The 17,178-nt window shown below is 47.9% G+C and overlaps 2 protein-coding genes across 27 annotated transcripts in view; one reads left to right on the top strand and one right to left on the bottom strand.

Annotated features, from left to right (window-relative positions):
- Positions 1-117: 117 nt before the first annotated feature.
- On the bottom strand, positions 118-14,341 carry CBY1 (chibby 1, beta catenin antagonist). Of its 16 annotated transcripts, none has more exons than XM_078340790.1 (7): positions 14,232-14,341; positions 8,003-8,141; positions 7,259-7,350; positions 5,283-5,404; positions 3,100-3,205; positions 2,797-3,019; positions 118-823 (listed from the first exon to the last, which is right to left on the bottom strand). In XM_078340790.1, exons 4-6 carry the CDS (start codon positions 5,376-5,378, stop codon positions 2,841-2,843), a joined length of 381 nt encoding a protein of 126 aa, XP_078196916.1. In that variant the 5' UTR covers positions 5,379-5,404; positions 7,259-7,350; positions 8,003-8,141; positions 14,232-14,341; the 3' UTR covers positions 118-823; positions 2,797-2,840. The 16 variants fall into 16 exon arrangements, with proteins under 16 accessions (XP_078196916.1, XP_017819240.2, XP_017819236.3 ...); XM_017963751.4 differs by having other exon boundaries at positions 2,892-3,019; XM_017963747.4 differs by having other exon boundaries at positions 118-679; positions 2,892-3,019.
- Positions 14,342-14,615: 274 nt separating this feature from the next.
- Positions 14,616-17,178, top strand: part of FAM227A (family with sequence similarity 227 member A) — a 55,721-nt gene continuing 53,158 nt past the window's right edge. For 9 of the 11 annotated variants that reach the window (XM_054241521.2, XM_078340491.1, XM_078340488.1 and 6 more), the window contains exon 1: positions 14,616-14,846. The gene's annotated coding sequence lies outside the window, so the exon portion shown is untranslated. Of the gene's footprint in view, positions 14,961-17,178 lie in introns of all 11 variants that reach the window. The other 2 variants (XM_078340469.1, XM_078340470.1) reach the window with 2 other exon arrangements.

Here is a 17,178-nt window from a genome sequence, read left to right as displayed (position 1 = left end):
CCTGACCTCAGGTGATCCACCCACCTCAGCCTCCCAAAGTGCTGGGATTACAGGCGTGAGCCACCGCGCCTGACCAGCTCCATTTACTCCTTGAGGAACTCATGCTTCTCTTTTCAGTCACTGTGGTCACAGATCATTTAATAAAAAAGTAGAGCAAACAGGAACGTAGCATAAAACCTAGTGTTGCTGAGGAAGGCTGGTGCTTGCTGTTGAGAAGCAGAGGCCAGAGGAGGCTGGGTGTGAGGGAGGAGGATTCTTTAAAGGCAGGAAGAGAGAGGGCCTTTAAGAGCCAGGAGAGCCGCTCATTCATGACCCCCAACGTAGAGTTCTGTAGAACTGCTGCCACACCCCAAACACCAACGTAAGGGCGTAAGAGAATGAGCTCCAGCCACTTCTCCAAACAGGGCAGGGCCCAACACAGCTATTCTGGGACATGTGTGTTTGCAAGCTTATGTGCGTGGAGAGTGCCCAAAAGCTCATCAGCAGACCCAGACCTCCACGCAGTCTGGTTTTCAGACTGGCATCCGCAGACAGTGCATGTGAAGCGCCTTCTCATTACTGCCCCCATGTGGAATCTTGGTCTTCTCCATTCCGTGTCACCTTTGATTGCCAACCCAAGGGTGCCAGTGCCTGTGAGTCCCATTATAGGATACTCTCTCCCAGGACCAAATCCGCTAGTCTGACCAAAAAAAAAAAAAAAGCACTTAGCCACATCCTACTCCGTAATGAAATGCCTCTGGGGTCTTCATTTTCTCTTCCGGCTGATCCTCAGTTCATCCAGTTCCTTCTCCATTAAGTGGGATTTGGCAGTGGACTCTGAGAGCTGAAAGTCAAGCAGCAGCTGTTAGAAGGCAGGACATTTCTAGGAGATGTTTCAGATTTGCAAGGCCGGCCCTACACGTGCAGGAAAGGCCCCTGGCACTTCTCTGATGCTGCTGGTCTCCATGATGGGAAGCCCTCTATGCTTGGGTAGAATGCAAGCACCTGATGACCCAGGACCACAAGTATTTGAAGAGTATTCACAGTGCACTCTGTCAGCACGCTGTCACCCATGAACGCATGGCACTCCCTGAACGAAGGAGACCAGGTCTCAGAGGATGTCAAAGACAGATACTGGTGATTCTAAGGCTAAGGGATTAGAGTTTAAGTTGCTCCTAAACTGTAGCTCCCATAATGGGGATTAGGGGAAAAAAATGCTTGAAAAGAATGCCATTTTCCTCCTTAGGGTTGTTTGTTTGTTTGGTTTTTGTCTTCATTTTTTGAGACAGCGTCTCGCTCTATCACCCAGGTTGGCTGCTTTTCTTGTACTAACTCACTATGAGGTAATACTACAATTATGTTCATTTTAAAAAAACCATCCAAGCCAGGTGCAGTGGCTCATGCCTGTAATCCCAGCACTTTGGGAGGCTGAGGCAGGCGGATCACTTGAGGGCAGGAATTTCAGACCAGCCTGGCCAACATGGTGAAACCTCTTCTCAACTAAAAATGCAAAAATTAAACAGGCGTGGTGGCGGGAGCCTGTAATCCCAGTTACTTGGGAGGGCAAGGCAGAAGAATCACTTGAACCTGAGAGGCAGAGGTTGCAGTGAGCAGAGATCATACCACTTCATTCCAGCCTAGGCTACATAGCAAGACTTTGTCTCAAAAAAATAAATAAGTACAAGTAAAAATTATCTCAGCTCATTGCAACCTCCGCCTACCAGGTTCAAGCGATTCTCCTGCCTCAGCCTCCACACCCGGCTAATTTTTGTATTTTTAGTAGAGATGGGGTTTCACCATGTTGGTCAGCCTGGTCTCGAACTCTTGACCTCATGATCCACCTGCCTCAGCCTCCCAAAGTGCTGGGATTATAGACGTGAGCTGTCACACCCAGCCTAGTCCTTTTTTTTTTTTAAAGTCAGTGACTCACGCCTGTAATCCCAGCACTTTGGGAGGCTGAAGCAGGCAGATCACCTAGGGTTGGGAGTTCGAGACAAGCCTCACCAACATGGAGAAACCCCATCTCTACTAAAAATACAAAATTATTTGGGTGTGGTGGCACGGGCCTGTAATCCCAGCTACTTGGGAGGCTGAGGCAGAAGAATTGCTTGAACCTGGGAGGCGGAGGTTGTGGTGAGCTGAGATCACACCATTGCACTCCAGCTTGGACACTGTCCCAAAAAAACAACAAAAAAAGACAGGGTCTTGTTTTGTTGCCCAGGCTGGTCTCAGACTCCTGGGGTTAAGCCATCCTCCTGTCTTAGCTTCCCGAATAGCTGGGACTCCAGGGGTGTACCCCCACAATGAGCTGTTATGCCATTTATTGCTGAAGAAATTAAACTGCAGAGCACTTAGTCAATACTGGAGCTGGGCAAGGAACCCAGGCCATTTTGCTCCAGAGTGTGTGTTCTTCACCACCCCCGTGTGTGCTCTCCTGCCTCTGAATCTTCACAGGCTCCTCTAGGCCCAATGGGTTGCTGGATTTTTAACAGCCGCAAGAAACCAACACTAACACAGTGTGGGCCTCTCAGCATGTCTGCGCTGGGTATTAATGCCTATAAGCCAGCTCTTCCCCTCTTCCTGGGATGCTTCCATCCCAACCTCCGTTCCTGCCATTATCCTTCCACTTTCAGCTCAGATATCCCTTCCTCTGGGAAGCTCTCCCGACCTGAGAGAATTGACTTCCCCATCATGTGCTACGCAGATGCTGTGCAGACTCCAGCTGGGTCCGTACCACTGCCATCATGATACAGCCCACTTGCCTCTAGACCGTGGGCAGAAACTGTGTCTTGTTTCTTAGGATACAAAGCAACGTACCTGGCCAGACTGGCATTGAGGAAGTATCTGTTGGCTTAAATGACTCAAGGTGGAGCTTCTCTGAAAGGAGAACCTAGGCATCTCTTACCCATTACCTGCCTCACCATGTCTAACAGGATGTCCACTTTCAGCCGCAAGAGATTGTTCTCTTCCTCCAGCTGCTGGTTCCGCCTACGAAGGCGCTGGACCTCCCTCCGGTCCACACCTCCACTCACCCCTGTCTCTGGAGGAAGGACAGAACCAGTTAAAGGGGGGTTTCCTTCTACAATCTTGATTGATGAGATGGCAGGAAGCGCAGCTCACCTGCTATCCACTGGCCATTTTCAAACTTCAGGCTCTGCCCTGCCAGGTTCATAGTGGGGGATCCATATTCCAAGCCCAGCTCCAACTCCCGGGTTGAGCGGTCCAACTGTGGGCGAGACGCTACGTGACAGCTTCAGCAGGCCCGGAACTTGCCCTCATTCCAGCTCCTCTTCCCCTAACAATGTGACCCCACTCACTCATTTTTCTAATCATTACCTGGCACCTTTAATGATTTTTGTAAAGGCCATAAAATCAGATGATGTATACCAAAAGTTTAATTAGAGATTTAAAAAAAAGTTTATACATTAGATGTTTTCTAGAAAAGCTATATATACTGAAAATTATAAATTGAATTATTTTACATCTACTAGACACTTAATAGTTGAAGCAATCCTGTCAATTGTTAAGTGAAAAATCCTTTTAAAATATAATAGTCCCCTAAGTTATCATTTTCTTAATACAGAGCTACATATGTTGTGGAAAAGATGTGAAATTCTAACAGGAAGAAGAGGAGTTGCTTCTCAATGCGCAACAGTACAATTTACATAGTAATTTCTTTTCTTTCTCTCTTTTTTTTTTTTTTTGAGACAGTTTCTCTCTGTCACCCAGGCTGGAGTACAGTGGCGCCATCTCAGTTCACTGCAGCCTCCACCTCCCAGGTTCAAGCGATCCTCCCACGTCAGCCTCCAAGTAGCTGGGTCTACAGGCACGTACCACCACAGCTGGCTAATTTTTGTTTTGTTTTGTTTTGTTGGAGACAGAGTCTTGTTCTGTCGCCCAGGCTGGAGTGCAGTAGCACAATCACAGCTCACTGCAAATTCCGCCTCCAGGGTTCAAGTGATTTTCCTGCCTCAGCCTCCTGAGTAGCTGGGACTACAGATGTGTGCCACCACACCTGACTAATTTTTCTATTTTTTAGTGGACACAAGGTTTCACCATATTTGGCCAGGCTGGTCTTGAACTCCTGAACTTGTGATCCACCCGCCTCAGCCTCCCAAAGTGCTGAGATTACAGGCATGAGCCACTGCACCCAGCCCATATATTCATTTCTACAACTCAGTGAGCACCCACCCTAATTCAGGACTCGGTACTGGGTACCCAGGGAAGAGTATGAGCAGCTCTTCCTCAAGAGCAGCTCAACAGGGAGAGACCTTCAGGGAAGTGTGCAAATGTCCCTTTCTCAGTCAGGCCTTCCTGACCACCCTGGTGAAGATGACAGTTCTGTCCCCACTACTCAGAAACACCCCTTCCCAGGCCTATGCTTTGTTTTGCTGTCTACCACCTATCACCCTCTGATTTAAATGTGCTGATTTTCTGTAGCCTTCCATTAAAATATCTGCCCCATGAAGGCAGGGACTGGATGTTTTTCCTCTCCCCTCCTTCATCCACTTCTGCCTGCCAGTGCTTAGAAGAGTGCCTGCCACATAGAAAGGTATCAATCAATAGCTCTTGAATTAATCAATAGAGAAGAACGTTCTAGGTCGGGCATGGTGACTCATGCCTGTAATCCCAGCACTTTGGGAGGCTGAGGCGGGCAGAGCACCTGAGGTCAAGAGTTCGAGACCAGCCTGACCAACATGGAGAAACCGTCTCTGTCAAAAAAAAAGTGCAAAATGAGTTGGGCATAGTGGCACATGCCTATAATCCCAGCTACTTGGGAGGCTGAGGCAGGAGAATCGCTTGAGCCCGGGAGGCGGATATTGCAGTGAGCCGAGATCACGCCACTGCACTCTAGCCTGGGCAACAAGAGTGAAACTCCATCTCAAAAAAAAAAAAAAAAAATCAGCCAGGCATGGTGGCAGGCACCTATAATCCCAGCTACTTGTTCAGGAGGCTGAGGAAGGAGAATCACTTGAACCCAGGAGGTGGAGGTTGCAGTGAGCTGAGATTGCACCACTCAAGGGTAGAAAGACTCCATCTCAAAAAAAAAAAAAAAAAAAAACTGGATAATATTGTTTGGGGTCAAATATCATAATGAGATTGTCTTCTTAGGTTCCTGGATAAACAAGCTCTGACAATCATTCCCAAACAAGAGTTCGAAAACGTTTTCAGCAATAGCAATCATATGGATGGAAAGGATGCCCTCCTGCAGCGATGCCTCCAGAGGACCGGTTTCCACTCAGACACGCACTCAGCACTCAACTCACGCTGCACACTGGGCTGACGCCAGTACCGACACTCACAGAATGCAGGTTGGAGAGAGATGCAGACTTCCGAGGAGGTGTCTTCTTCGGACTGAACATATTCCAAAAGAAGGGCATCTTTGGTCTGATCTTCATCAGGCCAAACCCAGCGCTCCCTTCTCCTAGGGTCGGAAAAAGTTAGGGGGAAAGACAGCTGGATCACTGACCTCACACCATTGTCCTCATATCTTGAAAACATACATTTTATCATGTGGTTACTAACAATCCTGGTGCTGTGGTTTGAATCTCCCCACCAAAACTCATGTTAAAATTTCACTGCCATGGTAACAGTATCAAGAGTGGCGAGCCTTTAAGGGGTGACTGGCCCATGTGAGCTCTGCTCTCCTAAATGGATTAATGCTGTTGTCATGGGAGTAGGTTAGTTATCTCGGGAGTGGGCTCCTGGTATAAGTTCTGCTGCCATGCTGTCTGGCTCATGCACTTGCTCCCCACGTGTGCCTTCTGCCTCACACCAGATGACCCTCACCAAATACTTGCACCCTGCTTTTGGACCTCCCAGTCTCCAGAACTGTGAACCAAATAAACTTCTTTTCTCTTATTTATCAATTTTTTTTTTAGACAAAGTCTCACTCTGTCGCCCAGGTTGGAGTGCAGTGGGGCAATCTCGGCTCATTGCAACCTTCACCTCCTAGGTTCAAACGATTCTCCTGCCTCAGCCTCCTAAGTAGCTGAGACTACAGGCGCACGCCACTCCGCCCAGCTAATTTTTGTGTTTTTAGCAGAGACGGGGTTTCACCATGTTGGCCAGGATGGTCTCGATCTGCTGACCTCATGATCGTGATCCACCTGCCTTGGCCTCCCAAAGTGCTGGGATTACAGGCGTGAGCCACCACTCCCAGCCTTCTTTTCTCTGTAAATTACCCAATCTGAGGTAATCTGTTACAGCAGCACAAAATGGATTCCCATGTGTTGTGCAGGAAAGGTTGCATTAAAAAAAAAACTAGTTCCCATGTGCTGAATGCTCTCTCTGTACTACGCAGTATGCTAAGATTTTTGGGTGGGGCACAGTGGCACATGCCTGTAGTCCTAACTACTTGGGAAGCTGAGGAAGGAGGATGGCTGGAACCCAGGGGGGTTGAGGCTCGGTAAGCTGTGATCCACTGCTGCTCTCCAGGCTAGGCTACGGAGTGAGAGGCCGTGTCTCAAAAAAAAAAAAAAAAAAAATTAGCCTGGCATGGTGGTGCGCACCTACAGTCTCAGTTACTCAGGAGGCTGAGGCAGACAGATCGCTTGAGCCCAGGAATTCAAGACCAGCCTGGCCAACATGGCAAAACCTTGGTCTACAAAAAATTAGCTGGGCATGGTGGCGCGTGCCTGTAATCCCAGCTCCTCAGGAGGCTGAGGCAGGAGAATTGCCTGAACCCAGGAGGCGGAGGTTGCGGTGAGCCGAGATCGTGCCATTGCACTCCAGCCTGGGAAACAAGAGCGAAACTCCGTCTCAAAAAAAAAAACAAAAACAAAAATTACCCGGGCGTGGTGGTACATACCTGTAATTCCAGCCACTCGGGAGGCTGAGGCAGGAGAATCACTTGAACCCGGGAGGTAGAGGTTGCAGTAAGCTGAGACTGCGCCACTGCACTCCAGCCTGGGCAGCAAGAGTGAAACTCTGTCCCCTCCCCGCCCGCCAAAAAAAAAGAAAAAGAAATAAAGCTACGCTTATATTTCCTTTTTGATAACAATGCCCCTCACTTGTCACCAGTGTCACTTGTCATCTCATCTGTCAGGTTACCTGTCCTGTTATGGAAGGTGAGGTGAGGTGTCCTGAAAAGGGGGCAGGTCCACGCTGTGGCAGAGCTGGACCTCCCCGCCCCATACATTTGCTTTCAGCATAGCGCAACCTCCTGCAATTCACCTAGGCCTACTTATGTAGATTTACTGATAGCACCCAGGTTTTTGGGAAAGAAAAAAAGGGGAGAGGCAAACTTTTAATTTAGGCTTGGCACAGTGGCTCACACCTGTAATGCCAGGACTTTGGGAGGCCAGGGTGGGAGAATCGCTTGAGCACAGGAGTTCAAAACCAGCCTGGGCAACTTAGTAGGACCCGTCTCTACAAAAAAAAAAAAAGATAAAAAATTTAAAAAGTAAATATATGACATTAATACAGAAAAGTCTATTACAAATCATGAGGGTAAGGTTTCATGAGTTTTTACTACACAGTTATAACCACCCTTCAGGTCCAGGCGTGGACTCAAACCTGAAATCCCAGCACTTTGGGAGGCCAAGATAGGAGGACTGCTTGAGCCCAAGAGTTCAAGACCAGCCTGAGCAACATAGTGAGAACCCCGTCTCTAAAAAAATTAAAATCAAATATTCAAAAATTTTTAACTTTTTATTTATGATTAATTTTTTGAGACAGAGCCTTGCTCTGTCGCCCAGGCTGGAGTGCAGTGGCAGAATCTTGGCTCACTACAACCTCTGCCTCTTAGATTCAAGTCATTCTCATGCCTCAGCCTTGAAGGTAGCCGGGATTACAGGCATGTGCCACCATGCCCAGCTAATTTTTGTATTTTTTAGTAGAGACGGGCTTTCACCATGTCGACCAGGCTAATCTTAAACTACTGACCTCAAGTGATTGGCCCACCTTGGCCTCCCAAAGTGCTGGGATTACAGGTGTGAACCAACATGCTGACTCAAAAAAATTTTTTAAAACCACCCTCCAGATTGGGATCCAGAGCATTTCAGCATTCCAGAATCCTCACCTGGTCACTTTACATGCACGGAATTGTACAGGGAGTCCTCGTTTGCATCTGGCTTCTCACATTCAACGTCATGTTTCTGACATTCATCCATGCAGCTGTGTGTAGTTCAGTTTGTTCACTTGCATTGCTGGATAATACTCTATTGTATAAACACAGCAAAATTTACTTGTCTACAGATGATGGACATCTGAGCTGTTTCCAGTTTTTTTTTAATTTTTGTTTTGTTTTTTAAGATAGGGTCTCATTCTGGTCCCCCAGGTTGGAGTGCAGTGGTGCCATCTCTGCTCACTGCAGCCTCCACCTCTCAGGCTCAGGTGACCCTCCACCTCAGTCTCATGGGTAGCTGGAACTATAGGCACACACCACCACACTGGCTAATTTTTTGCATTTTTAATAGAGATGGGAGTTTTGCCATGTTGCCCAGTATGGTCTTAAATTCTTGGGCTCAAGTGATCCTCCTGCCTCAGCCTTCCAAAGTGCTGGGATTGCAGTCGTGAACCACCACACCTGGCTGGTTTCCAGTTTCTGACCATCAAAAAAAAATAGTGCTACTAGGCCAAGCATGGTTGCTTATGCTTGGGAGGCCAAGGCAGAAGGATCACTTGATGCCAGGAGTTCAAGACCAGCCTGGGCAACATAATGAGACCTTATTTCTACCAAAAAAATCAAAAAATCGGACAGGCATGGTAGCATACCCTTATACTTCTAGCTACTCAGGAGGCTGAGGTGGGAGGACTGCTTGAGCCCAGGAGCTTGAGGCTGTAGTGAGCTATGATCACCCACTGCACACTCCAGTCTGAGCAACAGAACAAGACCCTGTCTTAAAAAAAAATAAATAAAAGTCCTGCTAAGAACATGATGCTTGGGCACGTATATCCGCAGCACACGCACGCTTTCCTGGTTCCATATTTAGGGGTAGAACTGTAGAGTCACAGAGCATCCATATATTTAGCTTTAACAGATACTGCCAAATGGTTTTCCAAAGTAATTGTACCAATTTAGACTCCTAACTGCAGTTTGCAAAAGTTCCTTGTCAATATCTGGTACTTTCTGTCTTTTTCACCTTATCCATTGTGGCAGGTAGGTAGTAGTGTTGCATTGTTTAATTTGCTTTTCCCAAATAACTAATTAAATTGAGCACCATTTAACATTCTCTTTGGACATATATGGATACTCTCTCTCTTGTTGCCCAGGCTGGAGTGCAATGGTGCGATCTCGGCACACTGCAACCTCTGCCTCCCGAGTAGACAGGATTACAGATGCGCATCACCACGCCTGGCTAATTTTTTGTATTTTTAGTAGAGATGGAGTTTTACTATGGTGGCCAGGCTGGTCTCGAACTCCTGACCTCAGGTGATCCACCCACCTCAGCCTCCGAAAATACTGGGATTACAGGCATAATCCACCATGCCCAGCTCTGGATGCCCAGCTCTGGATACTCTCTTTTGTGACATGCTTGTTCATGTCTTTCGCCATTTTTTTTTTTTTAAAGATGGAGTTTCTCCATGATGGCCAGGCTGGTCTTGAACTCCTGACCTCAGGTGATCCACCTACCTTGGCCTCCCAAAGTGCTAGGATTACAGGTGTGAGCCACCGTGCCTGGCACCATTTTTTTTTTTTTAAGATAGAGTCTCCCTCTGTCATCAGGCTGGAGTGCAGTGGCATGATCTCAGCTCACTACAACCTCTGCCTCCCAGGTCCAAGTGATTCTCCTGCCTCACACTCCCGAGTAACTGGGATTACAGGCACATGACACCATGCCCAGCTAATTTTTGTTATTTTTAGTAGAGAGGGGTTTTGCTATGTTAGCCAGGCTGGTAGAGACCAGACCAGGCTGGTCTGAAACTCCTGACTTCAAGTTATCCATCTGCCTTGGCCTTCCAAAGTGCTGGTATTACAGGCATGAACTACTGCGCTGGACCTCTTTTTGATTTCTTATTGGCTTCTTTTGATCAAAGAAGTTCTTTTTTTTTTTGAGGCATCTTACTCTGTTGCCGCTGGAGTGCAGTGGCACAGTCTTGGGTCACTGCAATTTCTGCCTTCCGGGTTCAAGTGATTCTCCTCCCTCAGCCTCCCGAGTAGCTAGGACTACAGGCATGTGCCACCACACCCAGCTAATTTTTACATTTTCGGTAGAGACGGGGTTTCACCATGTTGGCCGCAATGGTCTCAATCTGTTGACCTTGTGATCGTGATCTGCCCACCTCGGCCTCCTAGAGTGCTGGGATTACAGGTGTGAACCACTGCACCCAGCCAGAAGTTCTTAATTGCAATGAAATCCAACATTCATTCATTCATTCATTTATTTAGAGATGGAGTCTCACTTTGTTGCCCAGGCTGGAGGGCAGTGGCACGGTCTCCACTCACTGCAACCTCTGCCTCCTGGGTTCAAGCAATTCTCCTGCCTCAGCCTCCTGAGTAGCTGGGATTACAGGCACCTGCCACCACACCCAACTAATTTTTGTATTTTTAGTAGAGATGGGGTTTTGCCATGTTGGCCAGGCTGGTCTTGCATTCCTGAACTCAGGTGATCTGCCCACCTCGGCCTCCCAAAGTGTTTGGACTATAAGCATGAGCCCCCACATCCAGCCCAATTTATGATTATTTTTTAATGATTAGTGTTTGTATCACTATTATAAAATGTTTGCCTACCCCAGGCCGAGTGTGGTGGCTTATGCCTATAATCCTAGCACTTTGGGAGGCAGAGGCAGGCAGATCACTTGAGTCCAGGAGTTTGAGACCATCCTGGGCAACGTGGCAAAACCCTGTCTCTATCAAAGATACAAAAAATTAGCTGGGCACCGTGGTGTGTGCCTGTGGTCCCAGCTACTCAGAAGCCGGAGGACTGCTTGCGCCCGGGAGCCAGAGGTTGCAGTGAGCTGAGATCATGCCAGCGCACTCCAACCTGACAGAGTGAGACCCCATCCCCACTCCTCCACCAAAAAAAAATTGCCTACCCCAAGATCATGATGATATTTTTTGTTAACTTCTGGTAATATTATTGTCTATGTTTCATATTTGTGACTATAATTCATCTTGAATTAATTTTTGTATATAAGACAGGGGTTAGTGTTCTTTTTTTCACGTATATCACCCCCCCAAAATTTTTTAAGACAGGGTCTCACTCTGTCACCCAGGCTCCAGTGCAGTGGCATAATCTTGGCTCACTGCAGCCTCGACCTCCCAGGCTCAAGCGATTCTCCTGCCTCAGCTTCCCGAGTAGCTGAGATCACAGGCACACGCCACCAGGCCCAGCTAATTTTTGTATTTTTTTGTACAGACGGAGTTTCACCATGTTGCCCAGGCTGGTTGAACTCCTGAGCTCAAGCAACTGGCCCAATTTGGCCTCTCAAAGTGCTGGGATTACATGGCTGAGCCACCACGCCTGGCCTTTATTACCCATTTTTTTTTTTTTTTTTTTGAGATGGAGTCTTACATTGTCACCCAGGCTGGAGTGCAGTGGCATGGTCTCAGCTCACTGCATCCTCCACCTCCGGTGTTCAAATGATTCTCCCGTCTCAGCCTCCCAAGTGGTTGGGACTACAGGTGTGTGCTACCCTACCCGGTTAATTTTTGTATTTTTAGTAGAGACAAGGTTTCACCATGTTGGCCAGGCTAGTCTCGAATCCCTTACCTCATGAACCTCCCACCTCCGCCTCCCAAAGTGCTGGAATTAAAGGCGTGAGCCACTGTGCCTAGCCTATATTACCCAATTTTAATTTATAGCACACACATAGTTTACAAAGAATCCTTCTAAAAAACCATTGACTGAAGAGAACAACAATGATAGCACAAGTCAGTGAAAAGAAAAGGGCAGAACCCTCACTGCTCCTCCTACTGGGGATAAGGTCTTCCTTCACTACATAATGAAATAAAAGCAGTAACAGGTTAATTGGATCTGATGAGATATTAGCCAAAAAAGGCAGAAGGAGTGGTCTGTATCTTTTCAAGATTTTCGAAACAAGGTTTTAGATACATTATGATTAAAACAGAATTAAAGTATGACTCCATGATAATCAGCAAGACATGTATTCAATGAGAACAGGAAAAAAAACTTCCAGGCTGTTTTCACTGAGGGAGAAATTAATCTCACTGACATTCATGACAAAAGTTTAGAAGCTTCTCTGTAAGTTTTATAACATACAATACATTAAGTATATGTATATATAATTTATAAATAAATAAAGGTATTTTGGGTTATGTAATCATGATAGCTTTCCTGGTAGTTATGTCTTTGCAATTAAAAACAATTATATTGGGGCCAGGCGCGGTGGCTCACGCCTGTAATCCCAGCACTTTGGGAGGCCAAGGCGGTGGACCACAAGGTCAAGAGATCGAGACCATCCTGGTCAACATGGTGAAACCCCATCTCTACTAAAAAAAAAAATTAGCTGGGCATGGTGGCGCATGCCTGTAGTCCCAGCTACTCAGGAGGCTGAGGCAGCAGAAATGCCTGAACCCAGGAGGCGGAGGTTGCAGTGAGCCGAGGTTGCGCCATTGCACTCCAGCCTGGGTAACAAGAGCAAAAAACTCCGTCTCAAAAAAAAAAAAGCAGTCCGCGGCAATCCTGGCATCTAGAGACATTTGAAGACAGAAAAATAAGCCAAGTCCCCACTGATGCTGATTGCACTGTGCCTGAACACAGGGTCTGGACAAAACCAGGCCTGGCCCTGCCCTCGGCTGCCTGCCAGACCTTGGCCCAGCTGCTTGACTTCTGGGGCTTTAACTGGGGCACCTCACTCATGACCGCACTGACTCTCATAACATTACAGCTGGGAACTGTCAGCCATATATTACAGATGAGGAAGGGTCTGGATTAGCTACTTTTTTTTTTTTTTTTTTTTTTAAAGACAGTCTTGCTCTGTTGCCCAAGCTGGGGTGCAGTGGCCAATGTTGGCTCACTGCGACCTCCACTTCCTGGGTTCAAGTGATTCTTCTGCCTCAGTCTCCCAAGTAGCTGGGACTACAGGCACGCACCACGTCTGGCTTTCATAGTTTTAGTAGTGATGGGGTTTCACCACATTGGCCAGGCTGGTCTCAAACTCCTAACCTTATGATCAGCCCACCTCGGCCTCCCAAAGTGCTGGGATTACAAACCGGAGCCACCGCGCCCGGCCGATTAGCTACCCTTTTTTTTTTTTGAGACGGAGTTTCACTGTTGTTACCCAGGCTGGAGTGCAATGGCACGATCTCGGCTCATCTCAACGTCTGCCTTCTGGGTTCAAGCAATTCTCCTGCCTCAGCCTCCCGAGTAGCTGGGACTACAGGCTCGTACCACCTTGCCCAACTAATTTTTGTATTTTTAGTAGAGACAGGGTTTTACCTTGTTGACCAGGATGGTCTCGATCTCTTGACCTCGTGATCCACCCGCCTCGGCCTTCCAAAGTGCTGGGATTATAGGCGTGAGCCACCGCGCCCGGCCTGATTAGCTACCTTTTAAATCAGATCTAATAATCCACAAACAGGTCGGCTGAGATCCTGGGGTTCTGGGGCATCCGCGTGGACTTGAGGTACAGCCTATCCCTTTGGCCCAAGGCAACCTTTCTAGTGAAACTCCCAAGAAGAGCGTGTTCAGCACAAAGGCAGTGAATGGGGAGCACCTGGCTTCCAATGATCACTCTGCTGCTTAACCCCAGCGGGACCCCAGCATTTATCCCCCCTGGTCTTCGGCTTCTTCCTTTGCAATGCGGAATAATAATAGTACCTGGATCACCAGATGTTTTAGTATTTAGTGTTTACGAGAAGCTGTGCACTTGATTCTCACAATGACCCTGGGAAGAGGATCAAGTAAGTGGTCTCCAATCCAGATACTGATACTAATACTAATGATTGTGCAAAGGTTTTCCGTTTCCAACAGGCCATAAAATATATTATATTTCTTTAAGAAAATAAGGGAGGAATCTTTGGCTTTCATCGGATTCTCAAAGGTACACATGTCCCCCAAGGAGTTCAGAGACAGCCATGTTACGCAAGTGCAGGGCCCCCCGGGGCTGTCGGACTCAAGTAACAGCTGACAACAAACGTTCACACGCACGATCTCATGCACCTTCACAGCGACCTACCGGGAGGAATTATCGCCCCAATTCACAGCCGCGGAGACACACAGAGGAGGGCGGCCACCTCCCGGGGTCGCCCTCCCGCCGCCTCTATCCCGGCCAGGCCTGGACGTCCCCGGGCCCCCAGGTGAACCTAGCAGCGCTGCCCAGCGACGCCGGACTCGGAGACGTACCTGACGCGTCCCAGAAGCCGGGATGCAACCGCTCCCTGAAATCCCCCGCAAAGACCCTACAGGCCAGCGCTACCGTTACCAACTCGCCTCCTGCCGCCCGCCCGTCACGCGCATGCGCAGCCCCGCCCGGCCTCTACCACCGAGAAAAGGGGGGTCCCCAGCGCCAGCCGGAGCAAGTCCCCAGAAACTCCGCGAATCCCCTCGGGACAGTAAACGGATTATACAAAGGCAATGTCTTCTGGAGTCCTTTACATGTTCCCCGTTACAGGCTAGGACCATGACCTGCACTCACCCTCCCCACAGACACATTGGTCTGGGTCCCCGGCCGGGCTATCACTATGGAAACGGCGTCTCGCGGACGACGCGGAGGCTTGCAAAGATTTCATTGTTAAGAGAAACCGGAAAATGGTGACCGCCCCGGCGTTGCCTGGAGAACGCCTGGACTCACAGTAGCAAAATAGGCCTCTCCCTGGCTACCCTCCTTCTGCCTGAGCACAAGGCAAGGGGCACCCCTTGCTGTGAGTATCGGGGGCCCACCCGGAACTTTGCGGGGTACCCTGAGGAACCCGTGGCGGGACCGGCCCAGGGTTCGTCAAATTCCGCCGTTGCTTTCAGGTAAGACGGACGGACAGACGCACCATAACCCACCTGTGGCAGCGTGACCCCTCCGCACGCCTTCACGGTGGCTTCTACAAGCAAGGGAAACTGAGGCCCAGGGACCACTTAAAGGTGGAACTGTGAGCAATGGCAGAGAACTACTGGAGAATCAACTCCAGATCTCCTAGAGTCCTAACAGCGTATATTATTGTTCCGTCTGATAAATGAAGAAACTCAGGCCGTTCAAATGTTTACCGGCTGCCTAGTGGGTGTACCAGGTGGCACCATCCATTGAGGGGCAGGACCCAGGGGGCTCCAAGCGCAATTCTCTTTCAACTACAACACCTTGCATTAAAAGAGGGGAGACTTCCATATCCTAGAACCAAAATCTTCACAATCTGGCTCAGCATTGTCCAATAGAAACATAAAGCAGGCCACATATGTGATTTGGAATTTTCTAGTAGCCACATTTTTTTAAAAGTAAAAAACAGAAAAGCCAAGTGAAATTAATTCGAGTGATGTTTTATTTCACTCCATATGTCCAAAATATTACTATTTCAAGATATGATCAGTATTTCTAAATTTAATTTTTTTTTTAAGATGGAGTCTCACTCTTGCCCAGGCTAGGCAAGTTGTGTGATCTCAGCCCACTGCAACCTCCCCTCCCAGGTTCAAGTGATTTTCCTGTCTTTACCGCCTGAGAAGCTGGGATTACCAGCACCCACCACCACACCTGGCTAATTTTTTGTATTTTTTAGTAGAGGCGGTGTTTCACCGTGTTGGCCAGGCTGTTCTGGAACTCCTGACCTCAGGTGATCCACCCGCCTCAGCCCCGCAAAGTGCTGGGATTCCAGGTATAAACCACCACACCTAGTCAAATGTAATGCTTTTTTTTTTGAGACGGAGTCTTGCTCCATCACCCAGGTTGGAGTACAGTGGTGCAATCTTGGCTCATTGCAACTTCCGCCTCCCGGGATCAAGCAATTCTCCTGCCTCAGCTTCCTGAATAGCTGGAATTACAGGCGTGTGCCACCATGCCTGGCTAATTTTTGTATTTTTAGTAGAGACAGGGTTTCGCCATGTTGGTCAGTCTGGTCTCGTGAACTCCTGACCTCGTGAACCGCCTGCCTTCGCCTCCCAAAGTGCTGGGATTAGAGGCATGAGCCACCCCGCCCGGCCTGTAATGCTCTTGAATCATCCTGAAACCAGTCCTCTACTCCAGGTCTGTGTAAAAATTGTCTTCCATGAAACTGATCCCTGATGCCAAAAAGGTTGGGTACTGTGGATACAATGACTATTGAGTACCTACCATAAGCCAGTAGCATGCTCCTACTTGAGACAGAAAGGTAAACTAAACCAGACTTGATCCCTGCCCTAAAGGGGCTTATATCTACTGGAGGAGATAGGATAATCAGTCAGTTATGTAAATAATGAGTTATAACTGTCATCACAGCTTCAGAGTGTGTTTTGACCATACAAGGAGGTCAAGGTGCTGAAGGAGGAGCAAAAGTTAATTAGATAAAAGAGAGCGGAAATAATGTGCCATCCAAAATGTACCATCCAAGCAGCAGGAGATGAGACTGGAAGGGTAGAAGGTGCCCAGACGTGGGCTGGCCATCCCAGTAGCACTAGTGGCATGTGACAACTAAGTCCTTGGAATTTGGCTAAAGTGACTGTGACTGAATAAGTATAATTTTGAGGCTGAATGCAGTGGCTCACATCTGTACTCCCAATACTTTGGGAGGTGGTGATGATGCCACTGCACTGCAGCCTGGGCGACAGAGTGAGAGCCTGTCTCAGACAAACAAAAGTAAAACATGTTTAGAGTAAAACGTTAAAAGAATGGCTACTCCATAAACAGAACAGCCAAGAGTAAAATTTTAATTTTAATTCATTTGAATTTTGGCTGGGCGCAGTGGTGAAACCCCATCTCTTCTAAAAAAATACAAAAGTAGCCAGGCACGGTGGCGCATGCCTGTAATTCCATCTGCTTGAGAGGCTGAGGCAGGAGAATCACTTGAATCCGGCAGGCGGAGGTTGCACTGAGCTGAGATCGGGCTATTGCCTTCTAGCCTGCGCAACAAGAGTGAAACTCCATCTCAAAAAAATAAAAGAGCATTACATTCATTGTGTAATTTATTTCTACTATAATTACATTGTAACATATAATAAAATAATTCTACAACCCACCATAATGTAGAATCAGTGGGGGCCCTGAACTTCTTTTTCTGCAACTAGACAGTCTAGGGGTGCTGAGAGACAGTGACAGATCGTCATCAGGCATTAGATTCTCATAAGGAGCACACAACCTAGGTCCCTCGAATGCACAGTTTATAACAGGATTTGCACT

Source organism: Callithrix jacchus, chromosome 1, assembly GCF_049354715.1.
Source record: "Callithrix jacchus isolate 240 chromosome 1, calJac240_pri, whole genome shotgun sequence".
Classification (NCBI taxonomy): Eukaryota; Metazoa; Chordata; class Mammalia; order Primates; family Cebidae; genus Callithrix; species Callithrix jacchus.
Note: the sequence above shows the minus strand (reverse complement) of the source record. Positions and strands in the feature narration are given on the sequence as shown.